The sequence below is a fragment of the Stegostoma tigrinum genome, chromosome 18 (assembly GCF_030684315.1).
Source record: "Stegostoma tigrinum isolate sSteTig4 chromosome 18, sSteTig4.hap1, whole genome shotgun sequence".
Lineage (NCBI taxonomy): Eukaryota > Metazoa > Chordata > Chondrichthyes > Orectolobiformes > Stegostomatidae > Stegostoma > Stegostoma tigrinum.
The window spans coordinates 5,629,668-5,655,890 of record NC_081371.1 but is presented as its reverse complement, the minus strand read 5'-3'; the positions used below and the strand labels follow the sequence as shown (position 1 = coordinate 5,655,890).

The following is a 26,223-nucleotide window of genomic DNA, read 5'->3' as shown; positions in this document are numbered from 1 at the left end:
ATAAGAAATTTCCATAGATTCTAGAGTCAACTCTTTGAATAAAGTGTGATTAACGTTCACTTCAAGAGCAGTTAGGCGATGATACGAAGAGACAGTAATTTCAGCACTGTGGGTGGCTCAGGAATATAAAAACTGATGGGCTTTCTTTACCCAGGTTCCTTAGAAAGCACTTGCCAAACCCACAATGCCTTCCATCAGAACAGAACAACAAGGGCAGCAGAGTATGGGTACACCTCGATGTACATGTTCCCCTCCAAGCCACACATCATCCTGACTTGGAACCAATTACTGTCGCTAAATCAATATCCTGGCTCTCCCGCCCTAAAAGCACTGGAGGGTATCTTCATGCCAACAACTGTAGCAGATTAAGAAAGTTAATCATCATCACTTCAAGTGCAATTAGGGAGGGGCAATAAATGCTGCTTTAGCTAATGATACATACAACCTAGGAATGAATAACTTTAACACAAATCTGTTACTTAACTAGCGTGACATATGAGATTTCCTCCCTAATTTTTATAATAACAGCAAAGTATAATTCTGAGCAGCAAATTAGTATCGCAAGTGGGGGATGCAACTCTCTTCACCCTCACTCCACCATTACCCTGCCCATTCAAAAATCTCATCACCTATTCTCCCGTCTTCAGATTGTCTCCTGACTCAATTGACCATCTCTACTGACCCACAACTCACCTGACTGTCCACCATCATCCAATGTGACATACATAGTACTCAACCATCTTGACTGAAGTTAATGACTCCCTAACCACCTGACCATTTCCCCACACATTTTATTATCTCCCGATTGAGCTTTTACCTGGGTGTAGATCGTGAAGAAACTCCAATTACTGCATAAAATATTTGCATAGCATATAATCCTAGTCTTGTATACAGGAACCTATGTAGGTACAAATTTAGCAGGATATATCAAGAACTGCACATGCTGGAGTCAGAGTGAATACCATGTGGAGCTGGAGGAGCACAGCAGGCCTGGCAGGATCAGTGTTTCAGGTTTATGATCTTCATAAGGACGACGAATGGTGTAAACCCAAAATATCGACTTTGCTGCTCCTCTGCTACCTGGCCTTCTGTGTTCCTTCAACTCCACACTACATATGTAGTTGTATGCATACAATTCATACAGTTGAGATAAATACGAGTTGCATTTAATGGAAAGCACTCGAGGGAGAAAGGGGAAATAATATTGGGCTGGACAAGGCTCATGTGAAGCATAAACATTGATACTGAACATTTGGTTTGAATAGCTACTTCTATTCTGCACATTAAGTCAAATATTGGATAGTGAGGTAGAAAGATGTGGCTGTTAAAAAACACGCGTGATTCTCCTACTTTGAACTATGTACCAACATTTACGTTGGTGGTGGGCAAGTTGTTGGAGAGGATCCGGAGGGACAGGATTTACATGCATTTGGAAAGGCAAGGATTAATTAGGAGTCAACATGGCTTCATGCATGGGAAATCAGGACTCACTAACTTGATTAAGTTTTTTGAAGAAGTAACGAACAGGACTGATGAAGGCAAAGCAGTGGACGTGATCTGTATGAATTTCAGTAAGGTGTTCGTCAAGGTTCCTCATGGTTGACTGGTTAGCAAGGTTAGATCACATTGAATACTGGGAGAACTACCAATTTAGTTAAGAACTAGCTCAAACATAGAAGACAGAGGGTGGTGATGGAGGGTTGCTTTTCAGACTGGAGGCCTGTGACCAGCAGTGTGCCACAAGGATTGGTGCTGGGTCCACTGCTTTTCATCATTTATGTTAGTGATTTGGATGTGAACATAGGAGGTTTGGTTAGTAAATTCGCAGATAACATCAAAATTAGAGGTGTAGTGGATAGCGAAGAAGGTTATTTCAGAGAACAATAGATCAGGTGGGCCATTGGGCTGAGGAGTGGCAGATAGATGCAGCATTTTGGAAAGGCAAATCCGGGAAGGACTTATACGCTTATTGGTAAGGTCCTGGGGAGTGTTGTTGAACAAAGAGACTTTGGGGTTCAGGTTCATAGTTCCTTCAAAGTGGAATCACAGCTAAATTGGATGGTGAAGAAAGCGTTTGGTATGCTTTCCTTTATTGGTCAGTGCATTGAGTATAGGAGTTGGGAGGTCATGTTGCAGCTGTACAGGATATTGGTTAGGCTTCTGTTGGAATAATTCATGCAATTCTGGTATCCCTACTACACAAAGGATGTTGTGAAACTTAAAAGAGTTCAAAAAAGATTTAGATTCATACAACATAGAAACAGACTCTTCGGTCCAACCAGTCCACGCCAAACACAATCACAAACTAAACTAGTCCCACCTGCCTGCTCCTGACCCATATCCCTCCAAAGCTTTCTCTTTCACATATCCATCCAAGTGTATTTTAAACGTTGTAATTGTACCTGCATCCACTGTTTCATCAGGAACTGCATTCCTCATGTGAACCATCCTCTTATGCCTCTTTTAAATCTCTCTCCTTTCACCTTAAAAATGTGCCCCCTAGGCTTGAAATACCCCATCTTAAGGAAAAGACAACTATCATCAACTCTATCTATATACCTCATTAGATTTGCAAGGATGTTGCCAGGGTTAGAGAGGCTGATTAGGCTGGGGCTATTTTCCCTGGAGCACCAGAGGCTGAGGGGTGACCTTATACAAGAGGCATCGATTGAATGAATAGCAAATGTCTTTTCGCCAGGGGTGGGGAAGTCCAAAACTAGACGGTGTAGGTTTAACGTGAGGAGAAAGATTTAAGAGACTGAGGGGGGTAACTTTCACATATAGAGGATGATGCATGTATGGAATGAACTGCCCGAGGAAGTGATAGAGGCTGGTACAAGTTCCACATTTAAAAAGCATCTGGATGGGTACATGAATAGGAAGGGTTTAGAGGGATGTGGGCCGAATGTTGGCAGATTGGACGAGATTAATTTAGGATGTCTAGTCGGCATGGACAAGTCTGACCGAAGGATTTGTTTCAATGCTGTACAGCTCTATGACTCTCAATCAGTTCAAATCTTATGCACAAGTCTTTGGAATTAGACCTAAATACACACCTTCTTAAAGAGGCAGTTGTACTACCACTGAACCGTAGTGGCAGACATTGAAAATATGAAATCATAAACAACAAAAGGCCAAACAGGAACAATGAACAATGAGGCAAAATCACTTGATAACAATTGATCAGTCAGGCTAGATGTGGTGATTCACTCCAATTAAAACGTACCTGATCGTACTCCGAAGCTCCTGGATACAATGGCCACCCCAAGAATAGCTCGGCAATAACACACCCAAGTGACCACATGTCAATGGCTTCACAAAACAGCAGTCCCAGGATGATCTCTGGTGCTCTATAGGGAGAGAGAGAGAGAAAAAATGTTGTGATAGGCACACAAACATTCTTACTTTTACCCACTTTCTCTTCCCAGTCACATATAGTTCCACAGCATTGGCAGATCTACAGCACCTCACACTACTCATTTGCGAGCTCAAAAAATAAGGTAAAATCTGGGAACAAAACTTCCAGCTGAATGCTCACCTTCTTCCGAAATGTTCAGATGAAGCCAGGTGTCATATTTTCCCCATCTCTTTTTATGGCCTTCATTGGTTTTGAATGGAGGCAATCCCAAACATAGTGTCAACATTAACCACGACCACATTACACTTCCAAGATGGAGAGGGATGGTATTTAAATTGCCTGCATCATTGATTGGGTGCATTTCAAAGATCAACAGCTTGTTAAGTGCTTGCCCTCTAAGGTATCAAAAATTATAATGTGGTGGGTAAGCATTGGGAGCTGCACAGCTCCAGTCTGTGGGACAAGATTAACATCAAGGAAGAAGTTCTTTGTTTAGAAAAAGTGGAGGTTTTAAAAAGAAATCAATGCCACAATAATTTTAAGAAGACTACTATTTCCCTACCTATTCTGGGTTCCAACTCTGCAATGGTCCTGGCCAGTTTTACAATTTAAATGTGTAAATGATTTTTTTTAATGTTGGCAACTTGAGCAGTTGCTGCTACGTTAGTTCACAGTGTTGCTCACTTTTCCCACCTGCTTCCATTTCCACCCCTCGACACAAATTGGTCACCATCCTCTCACCGATTAACCCCACATTTCCATAGACATTGGAAGCTTTGTCTCTCAGAGTTTGGGATCTACAGATGAACTGCCTCCCAATTCACACTGACTCAGCCCAAGTTCCAGAAGGCATTTGATAAGGTACTGCAACAAAGGTTATTGCCAAAATTAAAAGTTCATGGTAAAAGTGTAACATATTGATATCGAAGGGAATTGGCTTGCTAACAATAAGCAGGGAGTGAATAAGTTGGTCTTTTTCAGCCTGCCAATATGTCATGAATAGTGTGCAACGTCTTCAGTTGTGCCGGAGGTATGGTAGCTAAATTTGCTGATGACACACAGATAGGCCAGAAGGTGTTGTGTTAATGACATAAGGATCCTACAAAGGAATGTGAGATAGGTTAAGTGAATGCAAAAGATCTGGCAAAAGGAGTATAATGTGGAAAAAGTGTGAACTTGTCTTATTTTGGCAGAAAGAATAAAATCATCTGAATGGTTACCATATTATGTAAACGGTGAGAGGTTGCAGAGCTGTGAGAGACAGAGAAATCTGAGTATCCTAGTGCATGAATCATAGCAAGTCAGCATGCAGGTGCAGCAAGAATAGAGAAGTTATACAGGGTCTTGGTGAGACTGCATCTGGATTACTATGTACAGTACTAGTCACAGTACATACAGGAAGATGTCAATGCATTTGAAGCTGTTCAGATATAGTTTTCTGGACTAATCCTGGAATGAGCAAATTGTCTTATGAGGAGAAGGTAGACAAGATAGGTATGTATCCTCTGAAATTTAGAAGAGTCGGAGGAGACTTAATGGAAACATAAAAAACTCAGAGAATTTGAGTGGGCAATGTGGAAAGGATGAACTTGAGGGCATTGGTTAAAAGTAAGGTATTGCCCATTTAAGAGAGAGATGAGGAACAGTGTTTTTTTCCCAGAGGGTTGACATTCTTTGGTATCCCCTTCCTTAAAAGATGTTGGATGCAGAATCTTTAAATATTTTGAAGGTAGAGGTAGATAGATTCTTGATTACCATGGGGATGAAAGATTATAAGGGATATACGAGAATGTAGATTGGAGGTTAAAATAAGATCAAGCATGATCTTATTGAACGGTGGGTTTGGGTGAGGTTGTTGACTTGCTCACAGAGCTGGCTTGTTTTCCTTCAGATATTTCATCACGCTGCTAGGTGATGTCTTCAGTGAGGTTGCTGATGAAGTGATGTTGTTCTACTCAGCTTGGAATTTATACTGTTTGGTCCATTATGGTAAGTAGTGTCATTTCTGGTTTTGATATTTATGGGTTTGTATATGGGGCCCAATTCTGTGTTTGTTGATTGCATTATCTGTAGAGAACCATGCATATAGGAATTCCTGTGTGCGTGTCTGTGTTTGGCTTGGGCTACTATGGTTATATCGTCCCAGTTAAACTGATGGCCTTCATTGTCTGAGTGTACCAATATTAAGGAGAGTTCATCGTGCCGTTTTGCTGCTAGCTGGTGTTCATGTCTTCTGATGGCTAGTTTCCTTCCTGTCTGTCCGATGTAACGTTTATGGCACTTCACAAGGATTAAAGACCCTATTCCCACAACATGCAGGACCATGTTGTTTACAAAGTACCATGCAAAGTCTGCCACAAACACTACATCAGACAGATAGGAAGGAAACCAGCCATCAGAATACATGAACATGAGCTAGCAGCAAAACGGCATGGTGAACTCAGATAATGAAAGCCATCAGTTTAACTAGGACAAGGGGTAACCATAGCAGCCCAAGCCAAACATTGACACATTGGGAATTCCTAGAGGCATGGGACTCTACCCATAATACAATCAATAAACATGTAGAATTGGACTCCATATACAAACCCATGCAGATCAAAACCAGAAATGACACTAATCACCATAATGGATTAGACAGTATAAATTCCAAGTGGAGTAGAACAACATCGCTTCTTCGGAAGCTCCACTGATGATGTCACCTAGCATGGTGACGAAACATCCGAGTAAAAACAAGCCAGCTTGACGAGCTAGTCAACAACCTCAACGGCAGAGAAAGCTTGAAGGGCTGAGTGGCCTGTTCTTGTTTGTTGTTCATATGTTCAGAAATCTGATCCCTAATCCATCCAGGATAATGCAGTTCTTTCAAATTAACATAGAACAGTGTTATTTCATTCAAATAGCCTTCACAACTAGCAACCATAAACATTTTCTTTGTCAATAGATAAAAACAGACTTGAACTGAATATAGCTCAACAAGCCAACAGAAAACAAACACAGATTTACAAAAGGGGAAAACATAGCTGAATAAACTACAGCAAAACCAGAGATACAGATAGCTTACATTAATCCCATATTATAACATTAAAAATGCTTCATTAAATCTGCTGCACTTTGCCAACCTCCTAAGGTTAAATGCAAAACTTCTTTCATTAGATAGACAGAATAATAGAGATTTGTATAGGTAAATAGATATACGCCTATATATGTTGATGGATGGAAAAGTAGAAATTTGTAGATAAGTAAACATTGATTTCTGATTTAGTGCACGCTTTTCAAAGTGGAATTATATTTCAACATGAAGCTAGGGAAAAGTTCCAACCTCTGTGCAGCCTTAGGTCATCTAACAATTCTGTAAATTTGATAAACTAACAGTGTTTCTGCCTATCACTGTGTTTCATTTATTGTTATGTGCAGAGCTGCTACTGGCTATCAAAAGGTTACTTCTATTTTCCCCAAACTCTCTTATTTCCATAACACCGCTCGTCGATAGCCACCGAAGGGAGTTGGACGTGGTATTCTGTGCTTGATGCAAGCCAGCTCTGGTCAAAACAAAGAATTTCAACTGACAAATCATTTTCTGCTCAAATGTAACACACACAATCTGTGATTCGGTCATAACCTTTTAAGATTGAATAATACTATGGAGTTCCTGATTGTAGGTCACATTTTTTAACCTGTAGATCAAAGGATCAACTTTCTGCATTACCTCACTTTAATTTCAATTTGCCTTCAGCATAAGTTATTAAAGCTGCTGATGTGTTTATATATAATCTGTTAATGAAAGGAAAGTTAAAAGCTGCCTCTGTTGCAAAAGCAGAGGCAGTGAGTAAATAAATTACAGAAAGGAAACGGCTTTAGATTTGACCTGAAGAAAGGACTAGGCCCAAAACGTCAGCCTTCCCTGCTTCTCTGATGCTGCTTGGCCTGCTGTGTTCATCCAGCTGTACACCTTGTTAGCTCAGATTCTCCAGCATCTGCAGTTCCTACCATCTCTTAGATTTGACCATCCAGCTTATAATAACTCTGATCTCAGGACAACAGTAAGGCACCACAATCAACCTTGATGTCTTTGGGTTGGAGGGGAGAAAATCAAACAGCACCTCTTGCCTATTAGAAGAGTGAGATGTGGAAAGAATGTGTAATTACTTGGTGAGGAGGAATCGTCAGCAATGTGCCGTGAAAAATTATATAGCAAAGGAAAATATTGAGCAGGAAAATGATGGTTCAAAAGGAGCAGGACTGTTTTTCCTTCCATGTTGGATCAGTGATTTTAGTTTGGTTGTGCCAGGCTCTGGTTGGATTCTGAAGATGGATCATTTTTGCTTTCATTACCATTATGGTTCAGGCGTTATTATTGTTTATGTATAAGTTCCCTCAAAAGATTAAATATACCACATTCAATTCATTATTGGCTGGATGTTACACAATCTCTCGTAAAGAACCAGGTGAACAAAAAAAACATACTTTATTTTGTGGAATCAATATTCCAGCATTAAGTCAATATTGCAGTATAATTCATTCTACGAACAGCAAAATGACCGCCACTAATCTGATCTCTCCTGTTACCCCTATGTCCCCCAGAAGTGAACACATCTTTTGCAGTAAAAGGAGATCCGTGATGTCAGCATATATTGTGAAAGAGATTAAAGCGCTGATGAGAACCAAAACAATCGTAAGTGTTAAACACCTCTAATCTCCTTGGCTTCGTCATGCCTCAGCTTCCTCTTGCTCCAGCTTCATCCAATTCCACTGCAGCACTGTCCAATTTCAACATCTCCCCAGAATCTAAAATTCACACAGAAGTCATCTAAGACCTGCCCCATTTCCCAACACTTCTGCAATTTACTGGAGTAGGCTATGGATTGTCTTATTATTTCTCACAGTAAGAACTGCTAAAACCAGCCTCCTATGTCTGTTCACATCTCAAGCCTGATTCTCTGGTTAGAAAGAAGTAAAACATTTCTCGAGCCTAACTACCATTTCACTTGCATAGCCTTTGTTGTGCTGCTTAACATCACACAATACAAACCCATGCTACTGTCCTCATCAAATAGCTGAAACATCTACCAAGATCATTTTCAGTCTCAATGAGTATCAATAACAAGGGGACACAATTTTATGGTGAAAGGCAGAAGCATTCACCCAAAGAGTGGTGGGGATCTGGAATGCACTGCCTGGGTGGGCCGGTGAGACAGGTAACCTCATAATCTTTAAAAAAATACTTGAAAGAGCACTTAAAATGTCGTAACATTCATGGCTATGGACTGAGTGCTGGAAGGTGGGACCAATATAAATTTAGTGGAACTTCGGAAATACAGATATCATGGGCTGAACAGCCTCTTCTGTTATGTATTATTCTATAAATTGCTCTCCATTCCCAATACAAAGTCATAGAGTCACAGAGTCATAAAGTCATATAGCACAGAAACAGGCCCTTCAGCCCAAACTCATCCATACCAACCAGGTTTCCTAATTAGTCCCATTTGCCTGCATTTGGCCCATATCCCTCTGGACCTCTCCTATACATGTAGCTGTTCACATGTCTTTTAAATATTGTAATTGTACTCACATCTTTGCAAATCTGTTTTGCTCCCTTTCAGTTTAGTAATATCCTTCCCATAGTAGGATGACCAGAATTGTACACAGTATTACAAATGTGGCCTTACCAATGCCTTGTATAGATGTAACGTGATGTCCCAACTCCTATACTTGATGCTCTGACCAATGAAGACAAGTGTGCCAAACGCTTCCTTAACCAGCCTCTCTACCTGTGACACCACTTCCAAGGAACTATGAGCTTGCATTCGTAGGTCTCTGTTCAACAACACTCCACAGGGCCCTACCACTGGTTGCACAAGTCCTGCCTGGCTTGTCTTACCAAAATGCAACAGCTCACATTTATCCAAATTTAAACCCTATCTGGCATTCCTCAGCCCACTGGCCCAGTTAATCAAGGTCCCGTTGTACTTTCAGATAACCTTCTTCACTGACTGCTATACCAATTTGGTGTCATTCCCACAAACTTGCTAAACATGACCCCTATATTCATGTCAAAATCATTTGCATAAATAGTCAGTTAACAGTGGACCTAGCACCTTGCAGTACATTGCTGGTCACAGGCCTCAAGTGTGTCCACTATACAAAGATTATATATTATGAAAGCTGTAAAGCACCAATCTGAATTTATTTACTGTTTGCGCCATGAGTACAGATAATGCAAGCTAGTGATGCTGTAAGTACATTGTTAGATATCAACACTTCAAATGGAATATAGTGCTATCACTGTAAAAGGTCACTATGGACAATGATAAAATTTACTTTTAAGAAGGTTATAGCAGCATAGTTAGAAAATCATAATTTGATCAGGCAGAGCCAACATGGTTTTGTGATAGGAAAGTCATTTTTAACTGAATTATTAAAGTTGTTTATCTAAGTGACAGCCATGGTGGATAAAGAGGAACAACTAGATAAGAAATACTTGAATTTCCTCAAGGCATTTTATAAAGTGCCATATCAAAGCTTTCTGTAAAAGACCAGATAATATAGAGGGTAGCATATTAGCACGGACAAAGGATTGGTTAGCTAACAGGAAGCAGAGGGTAGTAGAGATAAATGTGTCTTCCTTGCATGGCAAGCTGCCACTTGTGGAATGCCATGAGGGTCAGTGTTGGTCCTCAACTATCACACTCAGTATTAATAATTTGATTGAGAGGACAGCATTTATGATGCTTAAACTTGCAGTTGACACCAGGATAGATAGCACAATAAGTTATCATGAGGACATGGAGAGTCTGTGAAGAGATATAGACAAGTTAGGTGAGTGGGCAAAAATTTGGCAAATGGAGCACATGGGTATATTTCCCTTCACTCCCCCCCCTTTTTGGGAGGAAGTATAGTAGCACATAGACTAATATGTTATAGAAGAGGCCCTTCAGCCTTCAAGTCTACACCAAAAAAAACTACCCTATATCTAAATGTGTCCTACTTTCCAGCACAGGGCCCATAGCCTTGAATGTTGTGACATTTCAAATACTCATCCAAGTACTTTGTAAAGCTTATGCGGTTCCCCCTCAGCTGCACTTCCAGGCAGTGCATTCCAAATCCCCATCATGTTCCGGGTGAAAAGGCTTTCCTCGATACCCTTGTAAACCTCCTGTTTTTCACCTTAAAATTACTATCCTTTGTTATTGATCCTTCAACTAAGAGGGACAGCTGCTTCCTATTCATCTGTCCATGCCCCTCATAATCTTATGGACCTCTATCAGGTCCCCTATTATTCTTCTCTGCTGTAAAGAAAACAACCGGAGTTCATCCAGCCTCTCTTCATAGCTAAACTGTTCCATCTCCAGCAATACCCTGGTGAATCTCCTCTGCACCCGCTCCATTGCAATCATATCCCTCTTATAGTGCAATGACCAGAACTGCACACAGTACTCCAGCTCTGGCCTAACTAAAGTTCAATACAGCTCCAACATTAACTTTCTTGCTGTTATAATCTGTGCCATGACTGGTGAAGACAAGCATTCTGTATGCCTTCTTATCCGCCCTATTAATCTGTCCAGTCACCTTCAGGGATGTATGGACAAGTACCCCAAGATCCCTCTGTTCCTCTGAGCTTCCTGGTGTCATGCTATTCATTGAGTACTCCCTTGCTGTGCTACTTCTTCCAAAGTGCATCACCTCACACTTGTCATGATTAAATCCTAACTGTCACTGATCTGCGCATCTGACCAATCCATCAACAGCACCTTATAATCTAAGATCTTCTTTCCCCTGGCCACCTGGGCAATCTTTGTGTTATTCGTAAACTTACTTTTCTATTCCCCTACAATGTTTATAAATAAAACAGCATACTACTTAGGTGGAAAGAGATTCTAAATATTGGTCGTACAGAGGCATCTCGGTCTTCTTGTACGTAAAGTTAATCTGCGGGTGATTAGAAAAGCAAATGGATTGTTGCCTTTTATTACAGGGAGAATGGAATATAGAAATGGGGATCTTTTACCAAATGTGTACAGGGCATTGGTGAGACCAGATCTGGAGTACTGTACACTATCTAACAAGTTTGACATTCTTGCTCCCTGTGTGGGTGAGAGTGGGTGCTGTCAGTGGGTTGAGCAAAGTGATCATGCACCATGGTACATGGAGTCACTCAAGGGAGAGGAGAAAAGACAAATGTATTTGCAATTGGGGATAGTATAGTCAGAGGCATAGACATTATTCTCTACAGCCAGAATTGAGAGTCCTAAAGGCTGTGTTGCCTGCCTGATTTCCAGGTTCAGGATATCTCATCTGGGCTGCAGAGAAACATGGAGTGGGAAGGGAAAGATCCAGTTCTCATGCTCCACATAGGTACCAACGACATAGATAAAAAGAGCAAGGAGGCTCTGCTGAGGGAACATGAGAAGCTAAGAGCTCAATTAGAAAGGAGACTAAAGAAGTCATAATATCCAGATTACTACCTGACCCAGGGCCAAATAGACATCTGGCTGGGGGCGGGGGGAACAAGGTGGAGGTGGATGGTAGGGTAGTGCAGTATTCACAGAAAGTTATAAAATCAAAGGCAAAGGAGAAGGTAGGAGTGCAGGTTATTGATGGGATTGATTGTAACAGAGTATAATGTGGAAAAATGCGAAATTGCTCATTTTAGAAGAGCAAACAAAATAACAGGATATTATTTAAATGGAGCAAAACCGCAGGGAGCTGCAGCACAAAGGGACCGGGGGTACTTGCGCACAAACACAGAAAGCTAGTACACAGGTGCACCAGGTAATCAGGAAGGCTAATGGAATGTTGGCCCTTATTTCGAGGGAGTTGGAGGATATGAGTAGGGAAGTCTTATGTTACAAAGTTGTGCAGCATAATCATGAATTAGAAAGCTAGAATTTGTTTGTAAAAACAAAAGTGGGAAAAGAGCATGTTGTAAGCGGTGAAGTACTTTTCTAAGCTTAGAGATTTATACTGAAAAAGAATCTGTCTGTGTACAGCTGTACAGCCAGTTCTAAAATTGAAACGTATTAATTGCCTGTGTGATTGGAAACCTTAGACTTGTTTTGCTGTTTTGGTAATGAGCTGGAATCAGCCAATTAATTTAAACCAAGTACTTTGCAATTGAAAGCCAACTGAATTTAAATGTTATGGTTTTGACTACCTTGGACCAATGCAATTGTAAGAAAATTGATATGTCATCCAAGGTATGTAAGGTGAGATTTTGTGAAAGAGCAAGAGCGAACTGCCATCTGAGAAATAAGTATTTAGCTCTCACAAGAAATTGCTGAGGTCTGTAAGAAAGCACCATCTATCTGTAAATGATACCAGTGCCAATTCTAGACAAGAGTCCTCACAGAAGACTTCACAGAGAAAACATCCCTGACAGCCAGATAGTGGAAGAAAAACGTTTATGACTTGAGAACAGCAGAAGAACAGCATGTAGACTTTAAGAGACTAAGTTTCAATGTATTTTCTTATTGCTTGGGTTTATATAAATAGGACTAGTGTTTATTAAAACAGCATACCAGTAGAATTTAGTTTAGTTAGGGAATAGTTAGTAGTTTCAGAAGAATTGTTCACTTTGTTAGTAAGTCTGTTAAATTATTCACTGTTAGGATTCAATAAATAAATTGATACTTGTTACTGATATCTAAAGGGTGTGAGCCAGAACAATACCAAGCTGTCCTCACTGAAAGCTCTTCATGTAGAGTTAAACTGGTTACAAGAACATGACCCTGTCATTAAGACCAACCAGAAAATTGAAGTGCAAGCCCTCTCCACTTGTAATAAACAACATTCCACTTGTGATCATAATCTCTTGTCGTACCTGCATAGTACTTGAGATCCATTACCAGGTCACCCTCCCAGCTGTACTGTAGCATTTTGCAATCTCTCTCCTTCAAATAGTGTGGCACTTTTCTATTTTTTCTGCCAAAGTGGATGTGTTCATATTTTTCTATAGCATGCTCCATGTGCCAATCTTCTACCCACTCACTTAAAGAATCAACAAAATTTGCAATCGCACAATTGATCCCTTTAACCAGGTAGCTTATATAGATTGTAAGTAGTTGTGGGACAAAAACTGATGCCAGTGGCCAACATTCTGTTTCTTACCGCTGTGTGGAAGTCTGAGATACGTGCGCCATTGTAGCTTCTGGGAGTGGAAGCTTCCCAAGGACAGCAGAACATTGCCTATGGCACTCTTTAGTTATCATTTACTAATACAAACATTTATCAGCAATCTCTACTTCCTATTAGTTGACCAATCTATGATAATATGTTGCCCCTGTTATTTGTTGTCATCGTGTCCACCACAATTATCTGGGATTTCTTATGTAGATATATTACCATCAAACCTTCTTATTGCTATTGAATGTTTGTTTCCCTTGGAGGATTTTTTGCTTCCTCCAGAGAAGTTAGTTGTGTTTCTGAAAGAAGTAATCACCTTTTGACATTGTAATGAGATAGGCACATAACCCTTCCATTTTTCATAGATACTCTTATAGCATCATATTTTTGATCAAATTCAAACACAGACAGCAGAGCAGTCTGTTGTTTTGGTACTGGTGATAATGGGAACTGCAGATGCTGGAGAATCCAAGATAATAAAATGTGAGGCTGGATGAACACAGCAGGCCCAGTACATCTCAGGAGCACAAAAGCTGACGTTTCGGGCCTAGACCCTTCGGGTACTGTTTGTTTTAAACAGAAGAATTAGATTTACCATGACTCTACTGCCAACTCCTCATGGTTTTAATCTCAAGAATATCTGATGATCAAATCTTGAAGATTTGTTTGTGGTAGGCGGATGATTGAATAACTCCTTCAAAGTTTTGAAATCAAAGGTATCCTCTGATCTCTCTGTTGTGTAGAATTTCTGTACAATTGTCTGCATGTGTAACTGGTTTTGTTTTCAGTGTTTAAATTGTTCAATTACTCCAATTCTATTAAATGTTGAGTGTTCAGCAAGTATTTTTAAATTTTTTTTAGTTTTTAATATTACTGGTTAATGCAGATGAACTTTTCTCATTAGAATGCTTTTTTGTTTTAATTAATATTTTCTTTTTACTTCTATTTTCTTTACTTGTGTTTCCTTTTCAGAAATTTTCTTTAATCTCTGTTAAGTTGAACATGTCTGCATTTGAATTATCCTTCTATTTGTGCCAAAAAAAATCATTTTCAATCATTTAAAACATTCGCTAAAACGCTGGCTGTGGATTTTCTCCCAGGATAGACGAAAGAACTGTTAATTTGCAATAGTTCCTTCTTCATATAGTTTTTGCCCACTTTTTACCAATATGGATGATTTGCTCCCCTTCTCAATGTTCATGCCACTTTAAATTGGGAAATAAAGACAAAAAAAGTTTTGGTTGTGCAATAAAAATTAGGCTTTTCCTCAAAAGACTGCTTTTCAATAAATTTTCTGTCTTTGCATTTTTAGTCCAATTAACCCAATTATACCACCATTTTAACAATTCTACTTAACGAAGTTCCTTTTCTCAAGGACTTTTTCACAGCTTCTCCCAATAGCTTTAAATAATTATATAAAGGGTTTATTTACTAGACAGAGTGATTTAAACTTTCTTTTAGCTTCTCAGCCTAGAATATACCTTAAATGTAAGAATTTTCAACCTTTGAGGAGGTAGGGGAAGCCCTAAATGAGTTTTTTGCTTCTGTCTTTACGAAAGAAACGAACTTTGTAGTGAACGAAACTTTTGAAGAGCAGGTGTGCATGCTGGAATGGATAGAGATAGAGGAAGCTGATGTGCTGAAAATTTTGTCAAACATTAAGATTGACAAGTCGCCAGGCCCGGACCAGATTTGTCCTCGGCTGCTTTGGGAAGCGAGAAATGCAACTGCTTCGCCACTTGCGAGGATCTTTGCATCCTCACTCTCCACTGGAGTCGTACCTGAGGACTGGAGAGAGGCAGATGTAACTCCTCTCTTCAAGAAAGGAAATAGGGAAATCCCCAGCAATTACAGACCAGTAAGTCTCACGTCTGTCGTCTGCAAGGTGTTAGAAAGGATTCTGAGGGATAGGATTTATGACCATCTGGAAGAGCATGGCTTGATCAAATGCAGTCAACACGGCTTTGTGAGGAGCAGGTCATGCCCCACAAACCTTATCGAGTTCTTTGAGGATGTGACTAGAAAGGTTGATGAGGGTCGAGCTGTGGATGTGGTGTATATGGACTTCAGTAAGGCATTTGATAAGGTTCCCCATGGCAGGCTCATTCAGAAGGTCAGGAGGAATGGGATACAGGGGAACTTAGCTGTCTGGATACAGAATTGGCTGGCCAACAGAAGGCAGCAAGTGGTAGTAGAAGGAAAATATTCTGCCTGGAAGTCAGTGGTGAGTGGTGTTCCACAGGGCTCTGTCCTTGGGCCTCTACTGTTTGTAATTTTTATTAATGACTTGGATGAGGGGATTGAAGGATGGGTCAGCAAGTTTGCAGACGACACAAAGGTTGGAGGTGTCGTTGACAGTATAGAGGGCTGTTGTAGGCTGCAGCGGGACATTGACAGGATGCAGAGATGGGCTGAGAGGTGGCAGACGGAGTTCAACCTGGATAAATGAGAGGTGATGCATTTTGGAAGATCGAATTTGAAAGCTGAGTACAGGATTAAGGATAGGATTCTTGGCAGTGTGGAGGAACAGAGGGATCTTGGTGTGCAGATACATAGATCCCTTAAAATGGCCACCCAAGTGGACAGGGTTGTTAAGAAAGCATATGGTGTTTTGGCTTTCATTAACAGGGGGATTGAGTTTAAGAGTCATGAGATCTTGTTGCAGCTCTGTAAAACTTTGGTTAGACCGCACTTGGAATACTGCGTCCAGTTCTGGTCGCCCTATTATAGGAAAGATGTGGATGCTTTGGAGAGGGTTCACAGGAGGTTTACCAGGATGCTGCCTGGACTGGAGGGCTTATGAAGAGAGGTTGACTGAGCTCGGACTTTTTTCATTGGAGAAAAGGAGGAGGAGAGGGGACCTAATTGAGGTATACAAGATAATGAGAGGCATAGATCGAGTTGATAGCCAGAGACTATTTCCCAGGGCAGAAATGACTAACACGAGGGGTCATAGTTTTAAGCTGGTTGGAGGAAAGTATAGAGGGATGTCAGAGGTGGGTTCTTTACACAGAGAGTTGTGAGAGCATGGAATGCATTGCCAGCAGCAGTTGCGGAAGCAAGGTCATTGAGGTCATTTAAGAGACTGCTGGACATGCATATGGTCACAGAAATTTGAGGGTGCATACATGAGGATCAATGGTCGGCACAACATCGTGGGCTGAAGGGCCTGTTCTGTGCTGTACTGTTCTGTGTTCTCTGAGGAACTTACTTTGCATTTTAGATCCCAAATTTAATTATTCAGATTTTTGCTCTTGCAACTTTGGTGAGACTCTGCACACTCTTATCAGCTTTTAAATTTTTTTGTCAGTCCTTCTAATTGTGTTGAGCTTCTAGAAGCAGGCTATGTACTGCTATTGCTTCTGTAGATATTGTTAACTTCTGATTACTGCGTCCACAGGAGCTGAAAAGCTGTGTGTTTCTGCAGTACTGAATATTTAAAGATATACTCACAGCTTTGACTAGTTTTTTAAAAAACTTTTTTTGCTCTTCTGAGATTTCTGTGATTTTTGTAGGGTTTGATACTTCCTCAGGCTAGCACTGCCTGGTCAAAGTCCTCGCCACAGTTTACCATGCTACATTTGAGAACATCATCACTGCCAGTATGCAATATAACATGGTCATATCCATTGGACCCTTCTGGGATATCTTGGTTGATGTGCTGCTACCAGTCCTCCTTATTGGTATTTATCTAAGTTACCAAAGCCAAGTGGGGATGGATGCTCACATTGGCAAAAGATTGGCTAAGTTTTGAAAACAGAATAGGTGCATTAAACAGTGCTTAATAGCTAGTCATGTTACATGTGGAAACATCTCAGCTTTACTTAAGAGTATAGCACATTATTGCTATTGTGATGTGGGGTACCGATGTTAGACTGGGGTGGATAAGGTCAAAAATCACATGACAACAGGTTTTAGTCCAACAGGTTTATTTGAAAACAGAAGCTTTTGGAGTCTCGCTCCTACTTTGAAAATAAAACCAGTCTGACTCCAAGTTAAAACACAGACAAATTCTAAACAAGGCCTCACACCTAAATTGCATTGTCTGACATAAGATGTCACCTCCAGTGCATGGATGAATTCTTTAGTTATCTCGGGGCAGTGACTTGAAAGAAACTCTGGGATTAGCATATTAATCAGTCGAAACCTGCATCTTCTTTCTAACTGATTAAAGATTTAACGGCCATATTAGGTTTGTTGAACATATTTGCATCAGTTCTATGAACCTTTGATCTTTTGTTAATAAATTCTGTGTTGGATGCGACATCTTGCACTAACACCTGAAGAAGGAGTGAGACTCTGAAAGCTTGTGTTTTCAAATAAACATGTTGGACTATAACCTGATGTTGTGTCATTATTGCTACTGTAACATTCTGATACGCAAGTTGGCTCTTCCCAAAAATAATCCTTTGGGCGGAGCTTATCTCATAACAATAGATAGCCCTTTCAGGTACTAACTGTCTTGTATATCAATCTCCTACATTGTGAGCTCTTACTTTGTGTAGTAACCTTTTATGTGTGACCTACCAAACACTTTCTGGAAACCTAAATACACCTAGGTTACAGGTTTCCCTCTGAAAAAGCTGTAATAAATAAGTCAAATATAATCTCCTTTTTGCAAAAGTAAGTAGGTCTGATTAACTGCATGAAGATTTTCCCCCACTACAGATTCCTTAATAATAGATTCTAGCATTTTTATGATGACGGATATTGGGCTAATTGTAGTTACCTGGATTCTGCCTCCTTGCTTTCTTGAAAAAATGAGTTATATTTGCTACTTCCATTCTGATTGGATCTTTACAGAAAAAAGTGAATTTGGAGGATTGATACATTATCTTCACAACCTCTTCTTTTAGCAGCCTAAGATGAAGTTCATCAGGCCATGGTGATTTGTTAGCCTCTGAGTTCTAACAGTACCCTATCCCTAGCAATTGTAAGTGTTTAAAATCTGTCCCTCCTTCCCTCTTACCTTGATTTACTGAATTTCTGGTAGGTAATTTGTACCTGTTACATTGAAGACAGAAGTAAAATATCTGCTCAACGTTATGTCATTTCCTTAATTTCCATTAATTCCCCAAACACTCTGTTCAAAGAACCCACACTGATTTCAGTTACTGCTTTCTTTTCTAAATACTTGCATTGATACATTTTATGCTCAAATTACTTCAGAGTTTTGCAAATAGTCACCTCCTGTGCTCTTTCCCCATAATCCCAAATATTAAAATTAAACGCTTTAAAGATTTCAATGACATTAAATAGAATTAATTTCATAAACTCCAGGTAGTATGTGTATCCATCAGATACTGATGAAAACAAATCTTAGAAATTAGAGAAAATAAAGTCAGATTTGACTTGAAATAATATTACGGAATTCGGAGAAAAAAAACAGAAACATAAAGGAAATCTGGAACATCATTCTGCAAAAAGTATGACAGTCTGTTTCAACTTGCAGTGAGGCCCTTTGTTCGAAAGTCAACTGTCAGCATAAGCAAAGCAATATCGTGTCTGTGAGCCCCTAGAACAGGATGTCCTACAGTTCTCACTTCCAAAACATTTCCCCCCTGTAACCACTATCTGGCTCCAAATTGGAATAGACATAAAAGAACTTGGAATTTGAACTTTTCCAAGTAATCTCCTCAATGATGCCTCCTATGGGATCAATGTAAAATTACTGAGAAGCCATTCCAATTAGTAAAAATGCCTTGTTTAAATCGCTTAAGGATAGTGCGCAGCAGCTCAACTTAAGATAATGAAAGGTGTTAAATTAATTTAATTTTTAAATGGGAATAAAGGCATAGTTTGTAGATCTTGTCTCAAGATAGGGTCCATTTGAAATGTTAATTCTAGGTCAAGTAAAAGGATCACCCAGCAACCATTTAAAAATATCAAGAAGCAAAACAGGCTGAAATCTTATTAAAACAGCCTGATTGATAATTGATGGCCTTCTACAAAGATTTTTTTTTGTATTAAACTATGTTTATCGTGTAAGGAAATGTCAGTGCCTGAGACCGTATAACTTTTTTTGAGATCAAGCGTCAAAGGATCAAGTTTCGTAGGTGTTTATCCATAACAGTTCTTTTCCCCAGAGATGAGCAGGATTTTTTCAATTTCCTTGCTTTGAATAAAATAATCAAACGCAAAGGTTATGCTTCAAATAAAAGATACAGATTTCCATAACTAGTTTTCTGGATGAAAGTTACGTCTGGTATTGTCTTAACTGTTCTCTTGTTGAATTGCCTGGCAATCCTTGACACCAACCAACATTCTTGTATGAGTGCACCATGATTAGGATGGATATTGTAATTCACACCATCGTTTGTGCTTACCGATGGAGACTGGCAGTGTGTTGGTTGTATATTTCTCATTCTTGATTCAAAACACTCTAAATCCTCACCCAATTCTCACCTCTTCCAACCTTCCTTGATTTCTTTATTCCCCTAATTCCAGCCTCTTGATTTTCACTTTTCTCCAGTTTGTCCAACTGAGATGAGTGTTATTGACACTTAGGGCTCTCTAATTCCCTCCTCAAACTGCTTGTCCTCTCCTCCTTGAAGACAATCATTAAACTGTTTATTGGTGTTATTATCTCCATTGCATGTGATCTCAAATTGCAGATGGTGACACATTTGAAAAGCACCTTGGGATGTTTAGCTGCATTCAAAAAGTGTTATGTACATACAAGCAGCTGTTGCAAAATGATGGAGAAGTGGAATCTCATAGTTGCTGGAACATTTGGATCATGAAAATGTCAATCCAGGATGAATGGGGATGGTCAGGTTACATTGATGATCCTGGGAAAGTAGAAGTAGGATGTCATCTACTGTGTAACAACTGAAGATCTGTCTTTGGGCATCATTGGTTTATCAGCTTGCAAGTGCTGTTAGAAAGATCTACACCTAAATTTGTGATTTCTTTTTGCAGTATTCACCAGGAATTAAGGTGACAACTGCAAAGAAGATTGCTACCTGCATTCTCTCCCCTGGTTCCATGCACTGATATAGTGCAGTGAGCAATACAGATCAGCAAGAGACAGATTTGATCTGCATAGGGCTAGCCAATAGTGGTGGCTGCCTGGCACTACACAATTAACAATAAACCCCACTTGCCCTTTACTTTATGTGTTGGGAGCAGGTGAAATAAAAGTGGGAGTTCACATTCCTAACTATTGGTGTTCGCTTAGAATTTATTCATAACACTACTAAAATGCAGGCAATCCTCGGATTTCTCATTGTTATTTTTGGACTCCTTCTGTGGCCATGGGAGAAGCCCTAAAATTGTTGAACTCAGTATTGAGTCCAGAAGGTTCCAGGGTTCCCAACCTTGACACATTAGGCCTACTCATCATATGGGCTACTATTACAAACTACCCATTGTCAGCTACAAATAGTACCTGCTAAGCATTCTCCTGGCTGACTTTTACTCAATCTTTCGCCTGCCCAAATGTTTTTCTCTACCTCTCAGCTTCCTCTCCACCTGTTGTGCAATACACAGAGAAAAAAATGAGGTATGAAGGAAAACTGGCCAAAAATATAAAGGAGGATCGTAAAAGCTTTTTTAGGTATGTAAATAGAAAAAAAAGGTTAAGATTAAAATTGGGCCCTTGAAGTCAGAAATGGGTGAATTTATTATGGGGAACAAGGAAATGGCAGAAGAGTTGAATAGGTACTTTGGATCTGTCTTCACTAGGGAAGACAGAAGCAATCTCCCAGATGCAATAGTGGCTGAAGGGAATTTATATTAGGCAGGAAATGGTGTTGGATAGACTGTTACGTCTGAAGGCAGATAAGTCCCCGGGACCTGATGGCCTGCATCCCAGGGTACTTAAGGAGGTGGCTCTAGAAATTGTGGATGCATTGGTAATCATTTTCCAATGTTCTATAGATTCAGGATCAGTTCCTGCAGACTGGAGGGTGGCTAATGTCCTACTTTTCAAGAAAGGAGGGAGAGAGAAAACAGGAAATTATAGACCGGTTAGCCCGAAGTGAGTGGTGGGAAAGATGCTGGAGTCAATTATAAAAGATGAAATTACAACTCATTTGGATAGCAGTAACAGGATTAGTCAGAGTCAGCATGGATTTACGAAGGGGAAATCGTGCTTGACTAATCTTCTGGAATTTTTTGAGGATGTATCTATGAAGATGGACAAGGGAGAACCAGCGGATGTGGTGTACCCGGACTTTCAGAAAGCCTTTTCTAAAGACCCAGATAGGAGATTAGTGAGCAAAATTAGGGCACATGGTACTGGGGGAAAAATACTGAGTTGGATTGAAAATTGGCTGGCTGACAGGAAGCAATGAGTAGTGATTAACGGGTCCCTTTCGGTATGGCAGGCGGTGACCAGTGGGGTACCACAAGGTTCGGTGCTGGGACTGCAGCTGTTTATGATATACATTAATGATATAGATGAAGGCATTAAAAGTAATATTAGCAAATTTGCTGATGACACAAAGCTGGGTGGCAGTGTGAAATGTGAGGAGGACGGTATGGGAATACAGGGTGACTTGGACAGGGTAGGTGAGTGGATGAATGCATGGCAGATGCAGTTTAATGTGGATAAATGTGTGGTTATCCACTTTGGTGGCAAGAACAGGAAGGCAGATTACTATCTCAATGGAGTCAATTTAGGTAAAGGGGAAGTACAACGAGATCTAGGTGTTCTTGTACACTAGTCAATGAAAGCAAGCATGCAGGTACAGCAGGCAATGAAGAAAGCTAATAGCATGCTGGCCTTCATAACAAGAGGAATTGAGTATAGGAGGAAAGAGGTCCTTCTGCAGCTGTACAGGGCCCTGGTGAGACCGCACCTGGAGTATTGTGTGCAGTTTTGGTCTCCAAATTTGAGGAAGGACATTCTTGCTATTGAGGGAGTGCAGTGTAGGTTCACAAGGTCAATTCCCAGAATGGCGGGACTATCATATGTTGAAAGATTGGAGCGACTGGGCTTGTATACAATTGAGTTTAGAAGGATGAGAGGGGATCTGATTGAGACGTATAAAATTATTAAGGGATTGGACACTCTGGAGGCAGGAAGCATGTTTCCGCTGATGGGTGAATCCAGAACCAGAGGACACAGTTTAAAAATAAGGGTTCGGCCATTTAGAACAGAGTTGAGGAAAAACTCCTTCACCCAGAGAGGGTGGATATATGGAATGCTCTGCCCCAGAAGGCAGTGGAGGCCAACTTTCTGGATACTTTCAAGAAAGAGATAGAGCTCTTAAAGATAGTGGAATCAAGGGTTATGGGGATAAGGCAGGAACAGGATACTGATTGTGGATGATCAGCCATGATCATAATGAATGGTGGTGCTGGCTCGAAGGGCCGAATGGCCTACTCCAGCACCTATTGTCTATTGTTTATTGCCCACTCCGTACCCCAGTCTTTACCACACATACCAACCTTTCTCCTAGTTATAAAATCAAAGTTGCTGGAAAACCCAAGCAGATTTAGCAGCATCTGAGGAAGCGTCACCGGACCCAAAACATTAACTCTTGATTTTTCCCTTCACAGATGCTGCCAAACCTGCTGAGCTTTTCCAGAAACTTTGTTTTTGTTCCTGATTTGCAGTTCGTTTAGTTTGTATTTCTCCTAGTTATAATCAGTTCTGAAGAAGGGTCACTGAACTTGAAATATTCATTCTGCTTTCTCTCTACAAATGCTGCTAGACCTGTTTTTGTTTTTGATTTCCAACAACTGTGGTTCTTTGGTTTTTATGGGAGGTGAGAAAGTGTTGGCTAAACTCTGTTTCAAACACAATAACACCATTCAAAAACTATAACTGCATGTGTGATGAACAACCATGGATTTTAAGAACTGCAGCCTTAGCTGTGTTTGGCAATGTTGCAGTCAGGCGTTATTGCCCTAGGTGCGAATGGGGAAAATAAAATCAGGTAATGTCCACACAGTGGCTCCTGTTGGAAGCTTTATGCATGTGCATTAATCCAACAGACAAATATCTTTCATAACGGGCTTCCTGCACAAAGAAACAATGGGATGCTGAGTCATTAAAGGGCAACGGGGAGGGAGAAAAACATCATTACACACTAATCAAAAGCAAACTTTTAACGAGTGTTGTTCTACCTGAGATAACAAAGTGTGAAGCTGGATGAACACAGCAGGCCAAGCAGCATCTCAGGAGCACAAAAGCTGACGTTTCGGGCCTAGACCCTTCATCAGAGAGGGGGATGGGGAGAGGGTTCTGAAATAAATAGGAGAGAGGGGGAGGCGGACCGAAGATGGATAGAGGAGAAGTTAGGTGGAGAGGAGAGTATAGGTGAGGAGGTGGGGAAGGGATAGGTCAGTCCAGGGAGGACGGACAAGTCAAGGAGGCGGGATGATGGTAGGTGAGAAATGGAGGTGCGGCTTGAGGTGGGAGGAGGGGATAGGTGAGAGGAAGAACAGATTAGGGAAGCAGGGACAAGCTGGGCTGGTTGTGTGATGCAGTGGGGGAAAGGGGACGAGCTGGGCTGGTTTTGGGATGCAGTGGGGGAGGGGGAGATCTTGAAGCTTGTGAAGTCCACATTGATACCATTGGGCTGCAGGGTTCCCTAACAGAATATGAGTTGCTGTTCCAGCAACCTTCGAGTGGCATCATTGTGGCACTGCAGGAGGCCCATGATGGACATGTCCTCTGAGGAATGGGAGGGGGAGTTAAAATGGTTCACGACTGGGAGGTGCAGTTGTTTATTGCGAACCGAGCGGAGGTGTTCTGCAAAGCGGTCCCCAAACCTCTGCTTGGTTTCCCCAATGTAGAGAAAGCCACCTCTACTGCCTCCTGCAGTGCCACAATGATGCCACCCAAAGGTTGCAGGAACAGCAGCTCATATTCCGCTTGGGAACCCTGCAGCCCAATGGTATCAAAGATAGCAAAGATGATTCTCGATTGGAGTGAGAGAAACAGGGTAGTTGTCATGGGGGACTTCAACTTTCCAAATATTGACTGGGAACACTATAGTTCGAGTACTCTAGATGGGTCAGTTTTTGTCCAGTGTGTGCAGGAGGGCTTCCTGACACAGTATCTAGATAGGCCAAGAAGGGGCGAAGCCACAGTACATGTGGTACTGGGTCATGAGCCCGGCCAGGTGTCAGATTTGGAAGTAGGTGAGCACTTTGGTGATAGCGATCACAATTCTGTTATGTTTACTTTAGTGATGGAAAGGGCTAGGTGTATACCACTGGGCAGAGTTATAGCTGGGGGAAAGGCAATTACAATGAGATTAGGCAAGATTTAGACAGCATAGGATGGGGAAGGAAACTGCAGGGGATGGGCACATTAGAAATGCGGAGCTTATTCAAGGAAAAGCTCCTGTGTGTCCTCAATATGTACGTACCTATCAGGCAGGGAGGAAGCTGTAGAGCGTGGGTGCCGTGGTTTATGAAGGAGGTGGAATCTCTGGTCAAGAGGAGGAAGAAGGCTCATGTTAGGATGAGATGTGAAGGCTCGGGCTCAGTTAGGGCGCTTGAGGGCTACGAGGTAGCCAGGAAAGACCTAAAGAGAGAGCTCAGAAGAGCCAGGAGGAGACATGAGAAGTTGGTGGCGGATAGGATTAGGGTAAACTCTAAGGCTTTCTATCGGTATTTAAGAAATAAAAGAATGACGAAAGTAAGATTAGGGCCAATCAAAGGTAGTAGTGGGAAGTTGTGTGTAGAGGCAGAGGAGATGGGGAAGCACTACATGAATATTTTTCAACAGTATTCACTCTAGAAAACGACCATGTTGTCGAGGACAGTACGGAGATACCAGCTACTAGACTAGGTGGGATTGAGGTTCACAAGGAAGAGGTATTAGAAATCCTACAGAGTGTGAAGATAGATAAGCCCCCCGGGCCGGATGAGATTTATCCTAGGATCCTCTGGGAAGCCAGGGAGGAGATTGCCGAGCCTTTGGCATTGATCTTTAACTCGTCATTGTCTACAGGAATAGTGCGAGACGACTGGAGGATAGCAAACGTGGTTCCCCTGTTCAAGAAGGGGAGTAGAGACAACCCTGGGAATTATAGACCAGTGAGCCTTACCTCAGTTGTTGGTAAAGTGTTGGAAAAGGTTATAAGGGATAGGATTTATAATCATCTAGAAAAGAATAAATTGATTAGGGATAGTCAGCACGGTTTTGTGAAGGGAAGGTTGTGCCTCATAAACCTTATTGAGTTCTTTCAAAAGGTGACCAAACAGGTAGATGAGAGTAAACCGGTTGATGTGGTGTATATGGATTTCAGCAAGGCGTTCGATAAGGTTCCCCACAGTAGGCTATCGTACAAAATGTGAAGGAATGGGATTGTGAGAGATATAGCAGTTTGGATTGGAAATTGGCTTGCTGAAAGAAGACAGAGGGTGGTAGTTAATGGGAAATGTTCATCCTGGAGACCAGTTACTAGTGGTGTATCGCAAGGATCGGTGTTGGGTGACTGCTGTTTGTCATTTTTATAAATGACCTGGATGAGGGCGTAGAAGGATGGGTTAGTAAATTTGCAGACGACACTAAGGTCGGTGGAGTTGTGGATAGTGATGAAGGATGCTGTTGGTTGCAGAGAGACATAGATAAGCTGCAGAGCTGGGCTGAGAGGTGGCAAATGGAGTTTAATGCAGACAAGTGAGAGGTGGTGCACTTTGGTAGGAGTAACCGGAATGCAAAGTACTAGGCTAATGGTAAGATTCTTGGTAGTGTAGATGAACAGAGAGATCTCGGTGTCCGTGTAGACAGATACTTGAAAGTTGCCACCCAGGTTGACAGGGCTGTTAAGAAGGCA

At 41.1% G+C, this 26,223-nt stretch overlaps 1 protein-coding gene across 4 annotated transcripts in view; it reads right to left on the bottom strand.

The window, feature by feature from the left end:
* Positions 1-26,223, bottom strand: part of hipk2 (homeodomain interacting protein kinase 2) — a 253,012-nt gene that overhangs the window by 51,670 nt on the left and 175,119 nt on the right. For all 4 annotated transcript variants that reach the window (XM_048548587.2, XM_048548589.2, XM_048548591.2 and 1 more), the window contains exon 3: positions 3,227-3,350. In XM_048548587.2, coding sequence (XP_048404544.1) covers positions 3,227-3,350 — 124 coding nt within the window. The remainder of the gene's footprint in view (positions 1-3,226; positions 3,351-26,223) is intronic.